The 22,807-nt window shown below is 46.6% G+C and overlaps 1 protein-coding gene and 1 long non-coding RNA gene across 3 annotated transcripts; both read right to left on the minus strand.

Annotated features, from left to right (window-relative positions):
* Positions 1 to 4,531: 4,531 nt before the first annotated feature.
* LOC136749486 (uncharacterized) lies at positions 4,532 to 7,362 on the minus strand. Its single transcript, XR_010816753.1, has 2 exons — positions 7,254 to 7,362; positions 4,532 to 7,000 (listed from the first exon to the last, which is right to left on the minus strand). It is a non-coding gene; the product is annotated as an uncharacterized LOC136749486 (long non-coding RNA).
* Positions 7,363 to 9,543: 2,181 nt separating this feature from the next.
* Positions 9,544 to 22,099, minus strand: ccdc9 (coiled-coil domain containing 9). 2 transcript variants are annotated; one of them, XM_066703857.1, is made up of 15 exons: positions 21,954 to 22,099; positions 21,286 to 21,375; positions 20,823 to 20,927; positions 20,495 to 20,644; positions 19,862 to 20,215; positions 19,507 to 19,590; positions 18,830 to 19,000; positions 18,484 to 18,662; positions 18,339 to 18,400; positions 17,622 to 17,742; positions 17,433 to 17,493; positions 16,460 to 17,225; positions 16,074 to 16,241; positions 15,355 to 15,444; positions 9,544 to 12,475 (listed from the first exon to the last, which is right to left on the minus strand). In XM_066703857.1, the coding sequence occupies exons 2-15, from the start codon at positions 21,286 to 21,288 to the stop codon at positions 12,471 to 12,473; spliced, it is 2,319 nt and encodes a 772-aa protein (XP_066559954.1). In that variant the 5' UTR covers positions 21,289 to 21,375; positions 21,954 to 22,099; the 3' UTR covers positions 9,544 to 12,470. The 2 variants fall into 2 exon arrangements, with proteins under 2 accessions (XP_066559954.1, XP_066559953.1); XM_066703856.1 differs by having other exon boundaries at positions 19,862 to 20,218; positions 21,954 to 22,098.
* Between the last annotated feature and the right edge of the window lie 708 nt (positions 22,100 to 22,807).

The following is a 22,807-nucleotide window of genomic DNA, read 5'->3' on the forward strand; positions in this document are numbered from 1 at the left end:
AAATTGGTCGTGTTGTTAACTGAAAAAAGGAAAGCAAAGGCGACTGCCCTAGGGGAGACAGAGAGAAAGAGAGGGGGAGCGGGCCGTGCGATACACAGGGTGCACAGGGTCGTCAATACACACTCGCACACACGGTTGTTAGCTCTGCCCCACTGGCTTGACGGCCGCCGACAAAGTTATGTGTGAAATTCGATCTCAATAATATTTTGCTTTGTTTTGCATGTTGGTTTTTGCAGTTATTCCATTATTGCCGTCCAGAACAGAGTAGTGGAGTAGCAGGGTACAGGGTAGAACAAGACAGAGCAGTGGAGTAGAGCGCAGTACAGCACAGTGGAGTACAGCGTAGTACAGCACAGTGGAGTACAGCGTAGTACAGCACAGTGGAGTACAGCACAGTGGAGTACAGCGTAGTACAGCACAGTACAGCACAGTACAGCACAGTGGAGTACAGCGTAGTACAGCACAGTGGAGTACAGCGTAGTACAGCACAGTGGAGTACAGCACATTGGAGTACAACACAGTGGAGTACAGCGCAGTACAGCACAGTGGAGTACAACACAGTGGAGTACAGCGCAGTACAGCACAGTGGAGTACAGCACAGTACAGTACAGCGCAGTACAGCACAGTGGAGTACAGCGCAGTACAGCACAGTACAGTACAGCGCAGTACAACACAGTGGAGTACAGCGCAGTACAGCACAGTGCAGTACAACACAGTGGAGTACAGCGCAGTACAGCACAGTGCAGTACAACACAGTGGAGTACAGCGCAGTACAGCACAGTGGAGTACAACACAGTGGAGTACAGCGCAGTACAGCACAGTGGAGTACAGCACAGTACAGTACAGCGCAGTACAGCACAGTGGAGTACAGCGCAGTACAGCACAGTACAGTACAGCGCAGTACAACACAGTGGAGTACAGCGCAGTACAGCACAGTGGAGTACAGCGCAGTACAGCACAGTACAGTACAGCGCAGTACAACACAGTGGAGTACAGCGCAGTACAGCACAGTGCAGTACAACACAGTGGAGTACAGCGCAGTACAGCACAGTGCAGTACAACACAGTGGAGTACAGCACAGTACAGTACAGCGCAGTGGAGTACAACACAGTGGAGTATGCGGAGGCATTGCTACTAACTCAGTCCTATCGTGAGTTGCCCTCGTCACCGTGGCAACGTCTGAAACCCCTATGAAGCCGCCTGAAGAGAGGGGAGGAGAGAAGAGGAGAGCGGAGGACAGGAAAAAGAGAAGTGAGGTGGAATAAACGCACAAAACGAACCAAAACAGCAAAAAGAGGATCGTCCTGGTGATTTACTTTTCCGTTTTTTGCTTAAATATAGGAAGAGGAAAAAGCAAAACACGGCAACAAACAGAAAACCAACAGCAGATGATGGAGTGCAACAGTGGACAAAGAGAGGGAGGGAGGTAGAGACAGAAAGAGAGAGAAAAAGAGAGAAAAAGAGAGAGGGAGTGACAGAGAGAGAGAGAGGGAGATGGGGGGGGACAATATGCCTTGCAGGCTTCTGCTCTTAAATCAATGTGTGATGAAGGGAGGAGTAGGGGGGGGCAGGGCTGGGCTGAGTTCTCTCTCATCCTCCATCTGACTCCTCTCTCATCTCTCTCACACTGTTCTTTCCTCTCTCTGTCATCTTTTTTTTCTCTCTAGCAGTCTTCTCTCATTGACTTCTCTCATCTGCCTTGATTTTGCTCCTCTTTGCTCTCTCTCATCTATCTCTCTACCATCTTGCTTTCTCCCTCACCTGTCCATTTTTCTACCCCTCTCTATCTCCAGCTGCCCCTCCCTTTCACAGACTCCTCTCTCTCTCTCATTCTTTCTTTCTTTCTTTCTTTCTTTCTTTCTTTCTTTCTTTCTCTGTCTGTCTCTCTTGTCCTCTCTGTCCCGCTCTCCCCCCTCTCTCTCTCTCTGGACACACACAGCCTCACAGAGACAACGAGCAGGACAGAGTGCGAGTGAGGCATGTCTATAGTGACTGGACTGGCACTGGAGCTCCAGGAGGTAGAGGAAGCGCAGGGAGAAGAGGAGGACAGCAGTCCCAGCATGGAGCCCTCCCCGCCGGCCATGTCGGATGGTTTAGTCCCGGGAGCCCACTGCATGGCAGCCACCTTGGGAGAGACCATCGTGAATGTCTGGACGGGGGACAGCATCCTACTACTGTCCCAGCTGATGGAGAGGGGGCTGCTGCCATGCGGAGGGGTTGGGATGGGTGGGGGTGGTGAAGGGATAGAGGGGAGCCTGCCCAGCAAGCGTGGCAACCTAGACACTGTCGGAATGACGGACACAAATTGGGATGGGCCAGAGCCAGTAGGGAAGTTCCCACAAGTGGAGCAGGGGAGAAGGGACAGGAGGAGACGGAAGAAGTCAGAGAAGGAGAAAGAGGAAGGAGGGAGTGAGACGGAGAGAGAGACAGAGACAGTGCCTCTACTGCCAGAGTGGGCGTGGGAGTCCGGTCGGGAGGAGAGGAAGAAAGGGAGAGAGAAAGAGAAGCAGGTCAGTGATATCATCAGGGGGGGTGAGGATGGGCTGTCCCAACACGTCATCAGGAACCCTTACGCCTTGGAGGAAGAGGAGGATGAGGAGGTGGAGGGGAGCTCGGGTCCCTGTTCTTCCGCAACCCACGGGCTGCCCTGCCTGTCACTGACGCACACAGACCGGCTCATCCAGAAGCCTGTGCTCACCAGCCCAGAACCAAGGCCCAGACCTGGACCCAGCCCTGATCCCAGCCAGACGGCCCACAGCCAGCCCAGTCCAAGGGCGGCTCCCTGGACCAGCTTCCTGCTCAGTTGGCTCAGACGGACCCACCCTCGCCCACCGCCTCCTCTCTGCGACCCCTCAGGGACCCCGCCGCACCCACCCACCCCCTCTCTCCTCCTCTCCTTGCCCAAGATCCCCGGGAGGCAGAGGAAACAAGCGGCGACCAGTGGGGGAGACCAGAACCAGAACCAGGACCACCCACTTGGTACTATACTGCTCTGCACCCTGCAGTACTGCACACTACTGTACTACTCTGTAATCTGCTCTGCACTGCACTGCATTGTAGTGTAGTATTTCACACTGCATTACACTGTAGTGTAGGGCTATATACTGTATAACACTGCAGCTAACGAGCATTATCTATTTCAGGTGCTGCTGGGAGCTCATCCACAGTGCCCCTCCACCAGCCCCCAGCTCCAGGTCCAGCAGGACAGTGCCTCAGCACAGTGACCAGCAGCAGTGACCCCTCGCCCCATCACCCCACCCAGCCTTCACAGATGCCCACTCCCACCCTGGAGCTCAAATGCCCCCCTGGAACTGCTACCACCCTCACCCCCACTGCCTCCTCCACCCCTCCAGGTACGCCCTCCCAGGACATACCAGACACAGTGCTCCGGAACAAGTTTTTCCGGGACGACGGAGACCCCCAGCACGTTCCGTCAGGAGGAGGACACTGCGGCACTGCCATGCCATGAGCAGCCCGGTGAGTCACACCCAGCGCTGAAGTCAGTGTCAGTCAGGGACCGATCACGGGGCCCTGGGGAGGGGGTCACAAAGTGGACTGACGAGATCAGAAATTCAGATCGGACCCGGGCTCACTGGAACTGTGTCAGCAGGCCGTGTTGTACTGTGTGTAGCAGATCAGAGTCAAGTGATCAGATTTTTAACAATCCAATTATTTATGCAGCGTGAAGGAGTGATGGCAGCTTTTCAGGTCGAAAACTAAAAATGAGTTAGGAGAAAAGATGGACCTGCCACGAGCAAGAGGCTTCAGTGTTTATCCATCCATCTGTCTATTTTCAACAACCCCTTCATCCAGTACAGGGGCACGGCACTTTAGTAGCTCTGTATAGGGAAAAGGACAGGTTGCTCACATCTAAATAAATCCAAGTGTTACAAGGAGAGAAAAAAAGCATAAAACATGGGAGGAATTTCTTACAGCTGTCAATAGGAAGAGACTGCTTTTTATAAAGTATTGATGGATCTGTGCTTTAGAGGAACCAAGAGTGTGAACAGGGTGGTTTAAAATAATAAAATTTACCGGGCTAAAAAAAAAGAATGAAATAGTTATTACTCATATCGAATCAGAATTATCTTCCCTATTGTTCTTCTGTGACCCATGCAAAGTAGTACCAGGAATTTAATTTCCCATAATGCTATTCATGTTTCCTTCCCTGATTTCAGGCTGATTGTAAAGTACATTATGCATATTTTTATTTGTATTTGTTGGGGAGGGGTGGGGGGGATGTTTTTGAATGACCCACTTAAGTAATTAATGAAGGTTAATTGCTTAATTGGACTTTTTATTACAATCATTGACAGCTGTTAAATGATTGGAGGTCGTTGCGTTAAAAGGTTTCAATATTGTAACTGGAAAATCAGCTGGAAAAAAGTCCAAACAACGGTCTGCCTTTGTGTGCTATAGCGAGGTTTTTAGATTTAAAAATATGTGCTTGTGATGGAAAATATCCCCCCCTTGTGGAGAGAACGTGAAATTATGTTTTTTAAATCAAACTCGGGTAAAAGACACCAAAAAAGCCAGTCTTATACATTTTATTAAAAACAACAATGCTGAGTGAACAAGAAATAGAAAACATTGGGTAAAAAAAAAAAAAAAAAAACTGAGAAAATATTGCACAAGATACATTTTGCATTGGTAGGCGTATTCTTTTTAATTAGTCTGCAGTCACTGGTAGTGTGCAGTCCGTGTTGGGTCATCCAGACAAGTGGAAGTGTGTGGGGAAAACCACCTTTCTATATAGGCGTGTGTTGTGTTTAATTCACGATCAATCACGTTGTATGGAGATATATGCCATATAAATGGTTTATGTACGCACATTAACAATAATGAATGGTTAATTAAAACCACAGTGTGCTGTTCAAATTGGAACACGTGTTCTGTGATAAAAGTGTCACAGAACAGCTACTGACACAAAGGACAACTGAATGGCATTGTGTTGGAAAAGCAGCCCATAGTCTTTGTGTTTGTCTGATTGTAACAAAAAAAACTGGACTTCCCTATTCCAACTGTCATTTTTACACTACAGTTTATCTAAAGGTGTCATCAAATTCCACTGTTAAGTACAATACTACATATGCTAAATTAGACACTTATTAGTACTTTTTATTTGATATTATTTTAAAATATGCATTTTATTTTTACTACAAAATTATGGCTTTAACTCCCTAATGTATACATTAAGAAAGCGAAAAGAAAAACCTAAATATATACATTGGACCAACAGATATGACATAGGAATAAAGTGTACGTAGTAAAAACACCGAGAGCAGCTACTTTACAGGAGTGAGTGCATATTCCTAGTACAACACGGCCATCCACGTCACGGACATTTAAACCTGGGGGAATGAAATCCAGTACTGCGCTACATCTGGTACTAATAACACAGTCGTCAATCTAGAGCTTTTCAACTACCCAGTCTTCGCAGGCTACCAAAACAATGGACAGAAATGGACATACATGGGTTAGAGACACGCACGCACTTTGTAAATGTCAAAATAAACAATTCCTAAAACTAAATGCCGAGATTGTGTTGAAACACAGGCTATATCCAGTCTGACATCTGGGTGAACTGAACAATATGAAAATAACTGCAACCCGAGCTGTGCTATGATCTATTATTTAATTTGATGTCCGTGTCCATTGCGCCCGTGTTGAGCTCCTCTGTGACCTCGGGCTGACCTTGGGCGCCCGAAACAATGTAGCCATTGTCATTTCATGCATTTGCTTGTGGTTGGAGATATCCTCTCAAAGGCTGTCAGTATGATACAGAATAACCCCGGGTCTGCTCATTGAATGGCACACAACACGTACAGCGATTCAGAAAGCGATCCCGTACAGTTGATTCTTACCGCTGTGGACACGCAGAATCCAGCCGGCGCAGTCAGCCCTGGGGTGATTGAACTACAGTTAGTGCACAGCACGGCGTTGCATTGCATTGCATTGCTTTAATGGCAAAGCACGACTGCGTCACGACTGGGGAGGATGACAACGCTAGCATAAGAGTGCATCTGTGCGTGCAGACACTATACACGGCCTGGACGGGCTTGGGGGCTGTCTAACCCTCACAGCGGGGTATAATCGGACCCGTGTTCTGCTCAAAGAGGAGGCTGGAGGCACCGACTCGACCTTATTTGCATCCCTCCATTAACCATCGACACTGAAGGCATCAGTGTACATTGAAGCAAACCGTCCGCGTAGCACATGTCCTGATTATTTTGACTCGATTTGATTCCGGCAGGGTTTACTGTCTTTGCTTGTGCAGATATACACTTCAACTACTTAAAACGCCAACACGGTTACAGACCTATTCATATCGGGCTCTCTCGCATCATATTGAAGGCAATGATTTGTTTGCATGCACTAATGGTCACAGTGGTTGCGGTTTATTGTATTGATGCCCAGTGCGATTCAATAACCATTTACCGATATGATAGCTCCTTTCGAGGCTTGAACCCTGACAAGAGACATCTGCAAACAGGGAATCTGAGGAAAACGATTCGAGTAGTCAATTGCCTTGATAATATGATGTCTTACACTACACACACACATACATACATACATACAAAACCATAAAATGCATTTAACACACCTTCATGTTTAGTTCATACAAGTTTGTGTTAAGAAACCCCGATGCCTGTTTTTGTTGTTGTCCGTGTGTCTGTTGGTAACTCAGCTGCTTCTTGCCCTGTCTCAATAAGACAGTCTCTGCCACTCTATGGTCATGTCGTGCCCCAGTACCTGGCATGCTGTACTGCATTAAAGTTGCATCTCCCCGCAGGACACATCTGTCAGATCAGGCAGCAGCCTCTGTGCTCGCCCGGGCCCGGCGGGGAGCGGATATTTCTGTCCTGGTGGGTTTTGTCCTGGATGCTTTTTTGGTTTTTTCGTGCCTGTCAATTGAACTTGCGCTTCATTCGCCCTAAATGCCCTTCAGTGCAGTCCGTCGGTCCGTCCGTCCGTCCGCTCCTCACGCCGTGCTGCGGGACTAAGACATGTGACAAGTAGAGCACAAAATAAGAGGAAAAACAACCTCCAACGCAACTGTCAACCTTCGTAATAATAATGCAAATAAATAAATGAGACTTGGGTACTGGGATGTATGCTGTGCTACTCCTGCTCTCCGTCAAACATCTTTACTACAGTACTAGAGACATGCGAGCGACCAGCGCCGGACGGGCTCCCCGGCACACCGCGCTCCCCCCGGGCCGCTGCCCAACGGGACACCCCAGGGGCCCTACCCGCCGCCCTCGCCCTGCTGTCAGGACTGCTTCGTGGGGCACAGCTGGGACGACGTCAGGTTGACTGCGGTGCTGTTGTTCCTGTTGTTCGGAGACCAGAACACGCCGTAGTAGATGACCAGGATCAGGGCCGCCAGGGAGATGCTGAAGAAATAGGCAATCGCCATGGCCACTTTGACCCATTTGTTCGTGGCCCGACTGGCCACCCTCTCCCGGATCTCCCCCGGGTAAGTGGGCCTTCTCTCCGCGCTGGCACCCTTGTGCGCGTCCTTATTGTGACTTCTCATGCTGCTTTTCTGTGTGTATATACAATCTTAAGTCAGTCAACGCGGTTCCCCCTATTGCGGAGACTGTATTAGAAAGGCAGTGTCCCGTTTGTGTCCTGCGTTATAGTTTCTGCTCACATTTCCGTGCAGAAATCATTGTCTTTGCTAGTTTTCTGCGGTGCATTGAGGAGCCGCATCCGCGCCGCGATGACAGACAGGCGCTCAGAGCAGCCGGAGAAACATGCGTTTGTTTATGAGCGCTTTCGCAAGGTCACAGCCTCTCCCACCTCGGCCTGGGATTGGTCGACGCTAGCTCTAACCACGCCCCCTGCCGGTCGCCCGCCCCGCCCCCTCCAGCGGCTACAAAAGTGTCGTTCACGGGCTCAGAGTTTAACCCTTTACCGACCTGAGAGCACTAAACATGGAAGATAACGAGTTTTCTTTCATACGATTGATTGACATAAATAAGTTAACACAGTGGAAAAAGATCAGAGAGTTGGTTCTTAAGCGTCTTCAATGGGATTTCTGTGGCACTGTTTGAAACCACATCATAACAATGAATCCCCAATGCAGTGCTTTGGAGGCTCGGTTCATCAGTGTTCAAAGCCCTTGAAGCAATACAGTAGTGAAAAACACTATGCAATATCTAATAGGTTATAACTGGAGCTAAAATGGGACATGTCATCGCTAATGTGGAAATAATCCGCTGCTACCATGTGACTTTTTAGTAATTGAGTCTTGATCGGTCTTAAAATAAATTCCCTCAATTTTGAGCCTTTCTGTTATGTCCTTTGGTTTCAGCTTAGGGAGAGAGAGAGAAAACTGTAGACAGGCGATCAAATCATTTTAACGTCCTTATTCGCCCCAGTTTCTGTGGAAAACGAGAAGACAGTGTACTGAAGCTATTTTGATTTAAAGCACCGAGTCTCAGCACATTAATAACGTTGCGTATTCAGGTTGTGAGGTCAGCGAAGCAGACACACTCCAATGAACGAAGTCAGGACGTGTGTGTGTGTGTGTGTAATAAACTTCAGATGGTCTCCTTTCATTGTATGGATTGGCCAGTCTTGACTCATTTCAATCAACTGGAATTTGTACTATTTTTCTAAGACTAAGAATGTCTTTTAATGTCTGCAGGGAAATGTTAGTGTCTGTCCTATCCTCACTTTTAATACTGCTTTGTGGTAAGGTAATCTCTCAGTAAAAAATAAAACAAAACCGGCAAGGGTAGTCAACCAGGCCAGCAAATTAACTGGCACCAAACAATTGAGACCATCAGATTTGTCATCAGGCACTCAATCCTCTGTCCCTTGTTTCAATTACTGCCATCAGGTTCCACTAGCTAGACATTTTTTTATTCCCTCTGCACTTTCACTCCTCAATGATGGAACAAGGTAAAGGGTTAAATCCCTAGACAGGCATAATGTGCATGGGCATGTCTGTGGCTCTATGGGATGGCTTGGGGGACCGGAGTCTGTAGCTGGACAATAATGAGCTGCAGTTGCTATTTATTTATATTAACATGGACTACTTGTTTATCAATAGTTTAAATATTTACTGATGCTGTGAGCTCAATGTTATGTTTATCATAGGTAATATGGCATAATGTGAGCTGAATACAAATGAAACATCCATCTTAGTTCTATTTAATGGATAATAAAACATTATAATTGTCTCTATGTTCTGCCAATGAAAACAAGGATGGTCATGCAGATTTGTCATTTCCAGAATATTCAATTTCATGCTGTAGGGGGGATGAATTTATATTTATTTTACTACCAAAAACACTAACTTAAATTGATGGGTTATCACTGCAATTTGTTTCATATATATAAATCTCAATACTGTATCGCTAAGTTAACCCAACTTCTCCAAGCCTATGCCTTTACCAACTGAAAAAAATAAACTGTCTAATGAAACGTAAAAAAAACACGTTTTTAAGATGGTTTGTTAGTTTTTTGTTTTTTTTCCTCTCCCCCATTTTTACTTATTCAAACAATTGAACAATGGGTACACTGATGCAGTTTTACACTTTTAAAGCAGGGTTTTTAATGAAAGGTTTATTTTTTGCATGTGAGGTCCAAACTAAATAAAAACGTTTAAAAAAACAATTTTGGCTTCAGCAAAACGTGCAGTGAAAGAGAGAGAGAACCCAATCAATGTCACTGAAGGGGGAAAAAAAAAAAGCAGAAAGAAAAAGCTTTTTACAGTCCAAAGTGCAATTTGTTGTCGCTATTGATTTTGTTGGCGGACCACTAATCCACTGATGCATTAGTGTGTGAGATATAAATAACTTGTGTTAATGCGGGACTTTGGTCAAATAGTTACAGATTAAAGATTGTCCTGTTGCCTTTATTTCAGAGTAAATAAATAACAATACTCCAAGGTTAAGGAGATGCCCAGATGTATGTTTAAATTATGTCTCTAAAAAAACCATGGCAAAGCAAGGAATGCTGGGAAGGTGCATTTGTTGCCAGATACTTATGCTTTGAGTGGGCAGAAGTCAGGCTTGAGATTGGGGCAGGACTAAATCACATCCGATTAATAAAATCATTAAATGAACTGACTAATTGAGAGAGCTGCACTTGAGAAGGAATGCCACACACAAGGTGGCCTTCCAGCCACTGAATTGGGGAACCCCAAGGCCACTTTTTAAAAACCTTCTGGATTGCAGACCAGGACTAGAGCTGAGGAGCCCTGATCTGGACTATTTGCTCCCTGCATACTCCACACTCTCAGTTGTACACTAACTCCCCAAAGCCTGATATCGGTTAGTACCGGTCTCTATGGGATGCTGTAGTATGCCTGTTACTTGGTGAACAGTTGTCTTGCCTCACAATCATGCTCTGGGATGACAAGAGATTCAAATACACACACACAAAAACCTCAGTGGTAACAGCCACCCTGCAGAGCTACTTAGAGAGATGGAACATTTGCTTCTGAACCAAACGGAACTGTCCCGGAACATCTGGCAGTTCCGCAGTGGAGCGGTAAATTCCATCAGCTGTATGGTGTGAAGGTAAGATAAATCAGAAATTAATAGTGAGCCATGTTTATTGGAAATTAAATTAAAAAAAGGGACAAATTATAACTCCCCAAAAAACAAATCAAATTTCTTCATTATGCAAGCGCCCAACTAGAAGAGACTTTAATACAAAAATCATAAGTAATAATCCCATTGCATTTTCTTTTCAACCTACATGATTACAGGAACCCATCTGTCTGTTTTATAGGACAGTTTATTGTTTCCAGAGGTTCCGTCACAGGAAAAAGTGCCAGTAAAAGTGAAGACTAGATTTAGAGATTTTTTAAAATTTTGTTCATGATTCTACAACCTGCCCCATCTGCCTTACACACAGACAGAGTGATCTTTAAACTGCTGCAGACAAACCTGCAAACATCCTTAGAGTCACACTTATATACACAAATAATGATTATCATTATTAAAAAAAATACTGGGTTTGTACTTTCAACAAGAGGACAGGCATCACTGGTTTGGAAGCTGAAGATGATTTAATGGATTTATAAGAGGACGACTGATTGGAGCCTCTAGTTTAGCAATGCAAACAAAAAAACTCTCACTGCAGTTCATGACAACATAAATGGAAGCATTTGAAAGATTTCAAACATTAAAAACTGGAATGTGAGTGACAATGATTCAAATCTTAAAATCCATAATTCAATTCCATTTTTTGTTTGTTTGATTAACTCTGAAGCTTCCTGTTGGCTATCAGGTCTTAACACTTTAAATAACCAACAAAATGACTTATGTTTCTCCATGTCTGGGTCACGTGGAGATTAGTGCATTTTTTTTTTTTTTTTTTTAATGTGAAATAAAAAAATCAATCTGTTTTAAGCTGCAGTATAGCATCCCTGATCTGTGCAGTAACATACAGAGCTGTAATATAAAATAAGCACCCACCCCACACCCTCCCCAACATAGTGTCTTTATCTGTCCCCCCAACACAGACATAATACCTCTGACCTGGCCAAAGCCACATCCAAAACAGGCATTTCTATGCATCTGCAGCATGCTAATCTGATATATCTATTTGTGTACAAGTCTGATCTCTCTCTCTTTCTATTCAGTAGTACGTCATTGTAATTGAATTCTGAGAGAAAGACGCAGTGTTCTTCTTGGAGAGGTCATGTTCACACTTCACTTTTGCAAAGACTGAATTTTCTCACCCAGCTGGGTCTGGATGTTAAACACAGACAGCATGAGCAGAGTGAAGAGGAGGAGGGAAGAACAGGACCAAAAAAAAAGTATAGGCATTGGGCGACTATGAGCGGCTCCCACTGACCGATACTGGAGGATGGGAGATTAAAGAATACAATAATAATAACAGCACAATCAAATCAAACACAAATAGTAGCAATTTGTAAGGCCTGTGCGATTGACTTCTAATTGCATTTTGGTCAATTGTACGTTTTGATAATGGCTGGCCGCCTTCCCTTTCCTAATAAGAGCAGACGACAGCGGAGGATGAGTATCCGGGGGGTTGGGTACATGTCTCCACCAAACCAAAACAAAAAAAACACACTGATTTCACTTGTTTACAACAGACAAGTCCCTCTCTGATCGGGACTCCTGGGCCAAGGATGCTCTCACAAAAAGAACAAAACCAACCAAGCAAAAATAGAAATATATAAATTTTCTTTCTTAATGTCCAGATCTTCTCCTCACCCGAGAGGTGGCAGTGTCCTTTAGTTAGACTGATTGCCAATACCCATAAATGATAATCATAATTCCATTAAAAAAATAAAATTAAAAAAGCGAGGTGCAATTGCCCAGATTGCTTGTCACAGACTGCTGTTCTAAGACTGTAAAGGCAAACCTGGGGGTTCCAACTTCTCATTCTTCATCTCTCTCTCTCTCTCTCTCTCTCTCTCTCCTTGTCAACTGTGAACACTGGCAGTGATGGGTCTAGACACTGACGCCGAGCCCCCGTCAACCTGTCGATACAGAACACAAGCATCACCCCTCTGCAAGACCACGTGCTGCTTCTTGGCACAGCAGCCACAAAACAACAGCAAACCCAACAGAGGAAATGGGAAAGAAATTAAATAAAAATCAAATCAAATAAAAACATTTTTATTTGTACGATTTATTTTTATGCCATTAGTGACGGGACACTGATGTGGGATTCAACCATCCCCAGCATACAAAATAGGGTTGGAAAATAAAACGGCACATTTGTACATGTTGACTGTGTGAATACAGCTACTGTTTATTTCTATCAAACAGTGCTGTTGCACAAGGCCTTATACTTCTTTAAAAGCATAAAATCTAAAATGGAATTTGGAAGACAATGTGTGTGCAGGGAATGGGCTGGAACAACAATCCCAGACAGCAGTCAGGGTTTTCCAGAATGAACAAATACAGCACGGCAAGGGAAGAGATTTAACTCTTCACAGAATAAAAGTTGAAAATGTAACCCTCAAGTTAGCCCTGTAGTGAAAATTCCTTTGTGATTTTAGCAAATATTTCTTGGAATGTTATTTATTTCCTCTCTTACTTAACTCTACGGATTCCAGTAAGAATACAGGAAAACCACAGAATTTCTCTCAAGTGAAGGCGCACAAAATGTCCAGATACTTCTGCAAATTCAAGCTAACGAGGTCTTCCCTCCCCCTTGCCCGCATAACAACAGGAGCAATTAGAGATGGGCAGATTCATGGGCTCCATCATCCCTGTCAGACCACCACTTGCTTTTTAATACGTTTTTAAAGGCTTCCATTACACTCTCCCTGCCATTAATGAGACTGGCACACCCAGGTTCCTTGTAAAAGCTTCCAAAGTAAGATGGAGTACATCAGTCGAGAGGAGGGGGAGGGGAGGGTGGAGTGTGTCGGATTGCAACTGGGTCAAAACATGAGCTTTCTGCATGACTGCGTTTGTCAGCCCTCTACACAATATACAAGGTCCCAGCCAGGGGTTGAGACCTCCAGTCCACAATGGGGGCAGGTTCCTGTGGGTTCTATACACCCCCCCACTTCGGGACCAGAAGTCAAGCTGCCCCGTTTATTCTCGCCCTTAGATCAGTGGCTTATTGACAGGGCCCTTTATAAAATCGGGAGGAACCGGTTAACCCCTTGAGGACTGGGGATGTGCGATAAGGTGTTGGAGACATACCGTTTTATGTTCAGTGTTTTGTTGCAATCGTAGTATAATTTCTTGACCAATCCAGACTTCGAGGGCAGTATCAGTTTTTTTTCCCCCCTCATTTCACCTCCCTTACAGTAGGGTCACAAAGGTCATAAGCAGCATGCGTGTTCGTCTGTCGGGGTTTGCATGTCTGTGTGCAACGGTATCCGAGTGTCTGCGAATGCATCCTTCAGCAACATTTCACTCCTGCTCTGATTCCTACATGTGGAGAGTGATGAGCACACACAGGAGGATTGGAACTGGCATTAATGAACCAACTTGTTCCAACTGCTTACGTTTGTCAATCGGACCCTAATTAAATTCCCAGAAAGCTGGGTAATTTAAGTGAATTATGAATTAAACCAATTAGGTTAATTCATGCATCCCCATAATCAGTCCCAGGAGTGTAATTAATCAGACCCGGGGACTATAGATAGGAAGATGGAATGATTAGTCCTGAGAAAAATCTTAAATGGAAAATGAAGGTACAGCAGGAAGTGGAAACAATGTAACAATTCAGATCGTTTTGGTTTGTTTGTGTATATTCTCTGTTATAAACACTGTCTGAGGGATGCGGACGCTTCTAGTATTCCGAAACGGTCATGGACCGTAGCATGGCTGCACTGCACTTATGCACAGTTTAAAAAGTAGATTTTACACATATGCTGTACAAAATTAAGAAATAAATAAGGATAAGGAATACAAATTATTCCAATAAAAGCAAAAGGAGGATCTAAGATCAAGCAGTCCTGTAAAGCCACAATCCAGCATTTAAAAATAAAAATGTACAGATCACTGACTTGATAAATGATGAATGATAAATGTTCCTGATCCGAGAAGTTTGTGTCCCTGAGGAGGAAAGCATATAGCCGCCCCTCCCAGAGTGCTCCGGTTTAGAGTTTGGACACACCCAGTCTGATACTGCTTGTGACGGAATGGCCAGCTTACTCAATTCATTTCAAAGCATTAAACTATGATCGCAGACCATTACCTCACACAGGAACTTCTGTCCCCCTGATGACACGATGGACAGAGACCAGCAAAACAGCACACTGCACTGAGCAGTGGGCAGCACACAGGTGCAGTGGCAGGAAATTGTCAAGAGTGAGCTTATTTTTTTTTTTTTTTTCCCCCTTTCTGAATGGTTGCAAAAGCATTATAGCAATATTGGATCATACAAGGCAAAATAAATAAATAACGAAAATAAAGAATGCAGAGATAAAAAACAAAACAATATGTTGATGGTGTTAGTGAGTTAGTTCCAGGAAATCAGTCTGGTGGTCCCAGGTTTGGAATGCAGCACAAAAACAGAACTCGCTCTCTCTGCTCTGTGTTCCATCTGGCAGAAGACGGAGAGAGTGAGAGAACTGCAGAGTCCCAGAGTACAAAAATAAATAACGAGACAGAGAGAAAAGGTGTGAAGATCAGAGTCTGCGAGTAAGTAATTAAATCAGCCGGTCTTCCACCCCTCCCCATCTCCAGCCAAGGCATGCTTCAGAAGAAAGTGTGCAGCCACCACACCCAATCCCCCACAGCCCTCTCTCTTCACCCAACCCCCAACACCCCTTCCCTCAAGTTGGCAAAGAATAGGGCATCCCAGAGAGGTCAGAGGTTAGTTAGAGGTCAGCAGCGGTGAGAGAGTTCTTACGGAACACCACCCTCTCGAACCCAGTGATCTGGACCGCACCTGAGGCCGGCTGTTCTGGGGGTTCTGCTGGGCTCTGGGTCTGTGTCTGCTCCTGCTCCAAGTCGGAGGGGCTGGCAGCACTGGAACCAGCTGAGATGAGACACAGACAGGAATGAGGATGAATTCATAAAATCTTCATTTCATACAGCTATGGTAATTAATTAATGCCTAAATAATATTCAGAATATTAATGAACTCTGATGCAGCTCTGTAGTGCAGCAGGGAGACTTTTCACTACCTGCCTCATTTTAACCTCTTACATCAGCCTGATCCCCAGTCTTAATCAATACCAAATTTGAAGCTAGGCCCCGTACAAATCTACACCCAATTCAGTTAACTCGGCAGAAACGCAATCCTAACCTCAACAGAAGAATAGATTTAATGGGGACTCGAACCCTAACCTGGACCTAGATGTAACCCTAAATTAATACTTATTTAGTGCCTAATCTCATTAATTAATTAAAAACATTCTCTGAAAACAAATCTAAATGTAAACAGTGAGTTTGTGCAGGTACAACAATTAACTAGCCTACCAGCTGCATAACATTCGGATTCTTTACTCTGAACTGTGATATAAATACACATACAATTATAAAAAATAATCAGCATATACATTTTAATTTAGAAAATTAAGTCTGAATTCACAGGTTTCTTCCTGGGAAGCGATTCAGGCAGGGTGCCCAGAACTGCAGAACAGGGGGTATTCTGTGAGGTCACACCTTCCACACTTGGGGGAAAGGAGTCTGCGCACTCTGACAGGACAGGGGCATCCCCTTCTTCATCCATCTTGTGCTGTTCCAGTTCCGACTGCTCCAATTCTGCCTGCGGCACCTCTTTGAGATCTTCCTGTGTCCGTGATTCAGATTGCTGGTCACATGGCTGCGTCACTACAGGATGAGGGGGATGACAGTGTGGTGAGTGAGAAGTCCACTGGGCAGTACAGTACAGCTGTGCATCTTGCAAACACGTGTCACCGTTCCCAACCCTTCCACATATTGAGTTCAAGAGTAGCACTCGATTGGTTGGTTTCACAGACTGCTCTACCTAAACTAACACTGGGAAGTCTATTAATTGGACTGCAGCAGGAACAGGAAGTCGAGCTCACCTGCGGTCTGTGTGTCTTCCTGTGGCACAGGGGCTGGGGCTTTCATCTCCTCTGGGAGGTCGGTGGTGGTGGTGGTGGTGGTAGTAGTAGTAGTAGTAGGAGTAGTGGTGGTGGTGGGGAGGGGGGCTGCCTGGCTCTGTGGCTGCGTGTCTATGGGAGTCGGGGCGGCGGGGGGACTGGGGGGGCACTCTGCAGGCTGTGGGGGAGCGGGACTCTCCCTGATTTCCTCGGCCTTCAGGGGGCTCTCCCCCAGGCTGCTGCGAGGGGACTGCATCTCCATCTCCTCCCCCCAGTCCATCACAGGCTGGTGCCCATCGATGGGGGAGAATGGGCTGAGGGGCTTGCCTGCCTCAGGGGACTGCAATAAGTGGGGGTCTTGGGGGTCAGGGATGACAACTTTGGGGTTGTCCCTGGCTCTGCGGGGAGTGGGTCGCTGTTCACGGGGGCTCACCCTGCCCTTGGGGGGGGCGGAGCCTGATGGTGGTGAGACAGGAGGAGGCCGAGAGTGGGGGACAGAGGGAGCAGGGGTAGTTGATGAAGATGATGTTGCCGTTGGCGATTTTGTTTTGTCTTTTTGCTCCTCTGCCTCTTCGTCGTCGTCCTCCTCCTCCTCCTCATCCTCCCCCTCTCCCACAATCTCCTCCTCCCCTTCGTCCTCCCACTCATCCTCATCTTCCTCAAGCCCCTCCTCCTGCCGCTCCACCGGCTTCTCTGGTGCTGTCCGCGGCCCCCCACCACCTCCACTCTTTTTCTCGGCAGCGCTTGGCTGGAGAAACAAAAAGTGGAAAAGAAGGGGAGAAAAATGTGAGGTGAGAATGAACCAACTCAGACTATGCCCATAAGACTCTTCTTCCTACCCACCCTCTCCACCACAATCTCTCTCCTTCCCTCCCAGACTCTCCAACAATTTAAACAACTAAAAATGGCTGAATTAAAATAAAGTATATAAATATGTAAATCACAAGAACAGTACCTTATTCTGAGGCCTTGCTTCCTCTCTCTCTCCTTCATCCACCCATCGGTCATCATGCATGCTGTGGACAGAGACATGGGTTCAAAACAATCTGTCAACTGAAGGAAGGAGCACAGAAAACTTCCACTGGAACACGCACACACAGAGACTGACTGGCATTACTGATTGAGTCTGCCCCTTGCTTCCTACCTGTAGCTTTTCCCAGGTGACCTGCCCCTCCCCCGGCCCCGCCCATGGCCTGGTTCCTTCCCCCGGCCCTGACCCAAGAAATCACCAAACGTTGGTGTTTTGGGGGGCCTCCGTGAGTCGTCTGAGGGAAAAATAAAATGACAACAACGACATCAGCACTGAGTGACAGACAATCAGAGCACTCCAAGATATGGGGGCAAGCTTTCAGAATATTGCAGGCATTTCAGATTTGTCTTGCAAATACTATGAGGTACACTGGCACACCAGCCACTGCTTCAGTCCAAAACTGATCAAAAGCAGAATATAGTAGCTTTTAAAAAACAATTCACACACAAGAGCGGGAGACAGAGATATCCTGAGACAAACGGAAAGGCAGAGAGGAACAGAGTGAGAAAGCACAAGAGACAGAAAGCAGAGAAAGAAAAAGGATTAAAGTAATTAACAGCTGTAAAGGCCAATCCACAATGCAGAGATGGGTTAGGCCCCCTGTCCACAGGCACACTGCCATGCAAGACCCCTGACCTGAGACGCTGCCACCTCCCTGCACTCTGCCAAAGCGCCCTCTAACTGCAGGAGGACAGAATAACGATCAGCACCTTCACAGGACTGAGCACCTGACACACCTGAGTTCAACTGGCATGAGGGAGACAGAGGGACAGACCGAGAGGGACACAAAGGTAAAAGCACATGGACACGCACTGACAAATGCGGTCTCACCTCTCCTGCCGCTCTGTTGCTCTGGGGTCTCTAGAGCAGCTGCAGCCGCCTCCTCTTTAAACCTACAAACAAAACACACCTGCAGTCAAAATCTGAGCATGCCACTGCCAACCAGGATCTCTTACAAAGGCTACTACGCGCTCACATGGTCTCCGTCTTCTGTGCATCCCACTCCCTCCTCCACTGTCCCGTGGCGTTGCGGTGCCTCGCCAGGCGCTCCTGGTCAATCTCCTCGCGCTCCTTCTTCCAGCGCAGGTACTCCGCCCGCTCCCTGCCCGTCATCGACATGGTCATGTCAGAGCACTTCGCACCAGTGCGCCGGCTCTGTGGGAGGGAGAGAGAGGAGATAGCATGAGAAAGAAAAAGGGGAGGGAGAGAAAAGAAGTGGAGGAAATGGTGTAAACTGTATTGTGCACGCAACACACAACAACACAGCAACACAGACGTTCACCGCGACACACAAAAACAGTGCAGCAGCCGCGTCCACCCACCGTCCACTCCTTGTCCCACTCGGCACTGGTCCTCACTTTCTCGAAGTCCAGCCCCCCCCAGTTGCGGACGTGCCGCCGGCTCCCCTCCTTTCTGTCTCCATCTGGCACCGGGCCACAGCGCCGTGGGTCATCCAGAAAATTACGGATGGGGTTCTTGTCCCCTTGTTCCCCCTTGGAGAAAAATTTTTAAAATAAAAATCAGATTATTAAGCACCGAGTTGTGCCAGACAGACAACTAATCTGAATAACAGCATTTACCTAAATATGACAGTATTTTTTGTTTAATTCATTAATTTACACTGCTTTTCTTTTCCTTGTATTACTGTATTTTGCTTTCTCAATTACATACTTAAAAGCTTTAAACACTTCACTGCACTGCACTAGACTTTTTACATAACCCTTTCCAGCGGCTGTCCATCTCTGTGCCGTTTACACCCTTTCTGTGACTGTCATGTGATCGAGAAGAGGGCCAGAGCAAATCAAAGCCAAATTCCATTTTATTGAAAAACGGCTTCAGACGCTCATAATATCACAATACAGGAGACCACACGCTTCCAAAAGCCATCCTAACACAATTATTTCTGCATTTCATTAATCAAATCAATGTTGAAGCTCCATTATTTCCACCCCACCATCAGTTCACCCTGCTTTGTCGTTTTTCGTTCTTCTCCCCTTACCCTGTGACCTCTCTCGTACTCTGCAATTTTCTCCATCTCCTCATTCATCTTCTCAATGTTCTGCCGTCTCTTCTCCTCCCACTCCTGACAGAGAGGGACAAGACAAGTGAGGGATCCTTCCTGTCAACTACTCCCAAAAAAATAAAATACACCCAATTTCTATCAGTGCTGGTGCTACCAGACAGACTGATACACTGTATGAATGACAGACTGACTGGCTGAGACTCTATATGAATACCCAAGACACTGACTGATATATACCGTGTGTGTATAAATGACTAATACACTGACAGACAGACTGACACAGTGACTGATAGTGACTGAGTGACAGACTCACACTGACCAACTGACCTACCTTAACCTTCTTGTCTGGCCCCAGACCACCCTGCTGCACACCCCCCCGGCCTCTCCTGGCCCCCCCTCCCCTGGGAGTACGCTCTGTCCTGGGCGCCCCCTCCGGTCCCGCTTCACAGTCCCAGGTAGGCCGATCTGGGCGGGGCTCTGTCTTTTCAGGTCGTGGTTCTCTTCTGTCCAGGCGCGGGCCACCCCTGGCACCCCTGCCCAGCCGCCCTGACACCGCTCTCCTGGGGGGGCTCTGAGCTGGGTCACCATGGGGGGGCTCACCAGGGGTCTCTGGCCCCGCAGGTCCATCCTCCCCCCCTCGAGCTCGAGGAGTCAGCGGCTTCCTGTCGTTGATCACACGTTTCTCCTGCTGCAGGGACACAGAGGCACCAGTGAGCACAGCCACCACACACCCACACCCACACCCACACTGGAGACGACTGAAAAGAAATGGCCAGTCTCAGAGATCAGACACTGTGCATTTCCTACATCCTGCTTCAGTACACGATGGGGCATCTTAATACTCATAAGGAATACAGACAATCAAGGTTAAAACATTTCCATGAAATACAGCTCCGTAGGTCTTGGACACAGAAGCACACTAAGCAGTAGCTGCCCGTGTCCAGTGACAGCCAGGGACTCTCACCCCAGGCGGCCTGGACAGGTCCACGGTGACGGTCAGACTCTCTTTCTCCGGTCTCCTTCGCTCAGACTCTGCCTCTGGGGGTCGTGGCTTGCGTGGCGTTGTGATGGCAATACCCTCCTGCTCCGCCCTCTTCTTGTCTTCCTCAATCTCCTATAGGTAGGGAAGAATAACAACAGTATGAGTGTGTCTGCCTGTATATGCACAACAGGCAGATTGACTGAGACACTGACAGAGACTGCATGTCACTGTCCCTCAGCCCCAGTATGTCTGTGCGTCTGTCTCAGTATGCATCTGTCCCATGTGTGTCCACATCCCTGTGCACCCTCACCTGGTAGCGTCTGACCAACGCCTCATTCTTCTTGCGCAGGGCCTCAATACGCCGGTCTAACTCCGCGTCCTTCTCCTCCTTCGTCTTCAGGTCTAGGGCTGTGGACTGTGGACAGGAGAGAAACAGGAGGACATGGAAAATCAATTCAACAAACTTGACTGAGATTAAATATTTAAAGTAGAAGCAAAATAGATCTCCCTTGAATGAAGAAGTCAGACCCCAGACTTACACACACACTGCATTGTATCTTGCACCAAGAACCCCAGACTGTATGTTGTAGCAGACTGCAGTGTAACAGTTAAATTACATAAAGTACTCTTTGCTCATTAATCAAATGTTTATGTGTATTTGCATACAGCTGCAAGTCACCCTGGGTACTGGGTAAGGAAGACATCTACCCAAAATAATAATACACCTCCAAAACACACACACATTCCTCAATAAACACAAAAGAGACACTCACCATTCCTGTGTTCTGCTCCTTTACAATCTCTATATGAAAGGTTTAAAGAAATACAAATAAAAGTGTATCCAGAGCTCAGCTGAGAGGACCCTGGAAAACAAAAGTGAAAGGAATAAAAGGGTGACGATTATTGCAAAATAAAAATGCAAACAATCATGTGACTAATATCACACAGAGCCCATCTGCAACTAAAGGTGCAGGGGACTTATTTCTGCTCCGAGGGAGAAGGCAGAAACACTGCATCCAAACTGAACTGTAACGAGGTGGGATATCCGTGCAAATCTCCAACGGGAACTCATTTCCAGTTGCTACCAAACATCCTAATCTTCTCTGAAAGACGTAAGTTGTAAGCGTATTAGTGCGGCGTTAACTCCATCGGTGCCGGTGCATCCCGGCGGTGGGGGGGCGCGTACGTCGGCGTTTCAAAGGCAGTCGTCCGACGTCACAGTCTTACGCTTCCGCTCTGAAAGGAAAGCCCTCTGTACAAATACTGGCGTTATATGAATGTTGCAAAAACGTACACAAATATCTGTAGCTACTCTGCACACGGCTTCAGTCACTCTCCACGATTAAGCGACAGAAACATGTGTCTTGTTAACCTGAGCTATAATATTCAAACCACGCCGGCATAGACAACTGGGGGGGGAAAACGTGTTATTGTTGTTTACCTGCTTCCAACGTCGCCGCTTGTTTAAAATACGGCGGGCCTGTTTATGGTTGTGCTAACAGTGTGCAGATACACTGTTCCCAGTGTCGGCCTCTGCGAAATTGGGTCCTCCTCCCAGTCACTTCCTGCACGCCAGCCTCAGCTTCCTGCCAAATAGTGAGAGCCCGGCTTGCGATTTCGAAAGGGGGGAGGCGGATCTGGCAACGTGCGTCCTTACGGCTGGCGCTGGAGTTTTTATCGGCATGTTGTTTCCGATAACAATAGACAATGCAACGGAAAGACGTACAAATGCTACGTCAAATAATAGTGGATGTACTGCTAGACTAACATACAGATGAATGGGCAAGGGTAACGTTCACACAGTGCACACAGCTAGTTAGACTGTGGTTAATAGGAGGTTGCACTAACCGTATCTAACTTGACAGCAAATGACTGAAAGGTAACATAGATTAACTACCAAAAACTAGAGATGGCCGCCTATGCCACTTTTAAGGTTGTAAGGTAGAGTCCTGGGTGCCAGATGGATATAATGAAATAAGGCGAATTCCCGTCAGAGATGCAGAAAATAGACTTTCCACTGAGTAACTCACGAAATACGTCAGGATTGTTATTCATAGCAGTGTATAAGTAGTAACGATAAAAAGTAGAAGAAGGAGGAGGAAACTGAAACACGCTTCATATTATGACAGTGGTGTCATCATTTTGAGATTGACGTACCAGTATATTCTGTATGCAGACATAATGTATCTGGTCAGTCGTTACAATACATCTAGTGTAGCAATGTCAATGGCTTGCCCGCCCCCTCACGACTGAGAATGAATCCCTTCACTGGAAGTCCCACAAGGTGGCGACATT

Source organism: Amia ocellicauda, chromosome 5 (genome assembly GCF_036373705.1).
Source record: "Amia ocellicauda isolate fAmiCal2 chromosome 5, fAmiCal2.hap1, whole genome shotgun sequence".
NCBI lineage: Eukaryota > Metazoa > Chordata > Actinopteri > Amiiformes > Amiidae > Amia > Amia ocellicauda.

Bases quoted from the DNA above. Each gene is read 5' to 3' on its own strand.
- ccdc9 (XM_066703856.1), bottom strand. The intron at 17,743-18,338 runs GTGAGACCGCAT...TTTTTCCCTCAG, and splicing joins GCAACAGAGCGGCAGGAGAG to ACGACTCACGGAGGCCCCCC. The intron at 17,226-17,432 runs GTACTGTTCTTG...TTGTTTCTCCAG, and splicing joins AAGCAAGGCCTCAGAATAAG to CCAAGCGCTGCCGAGAAAAA.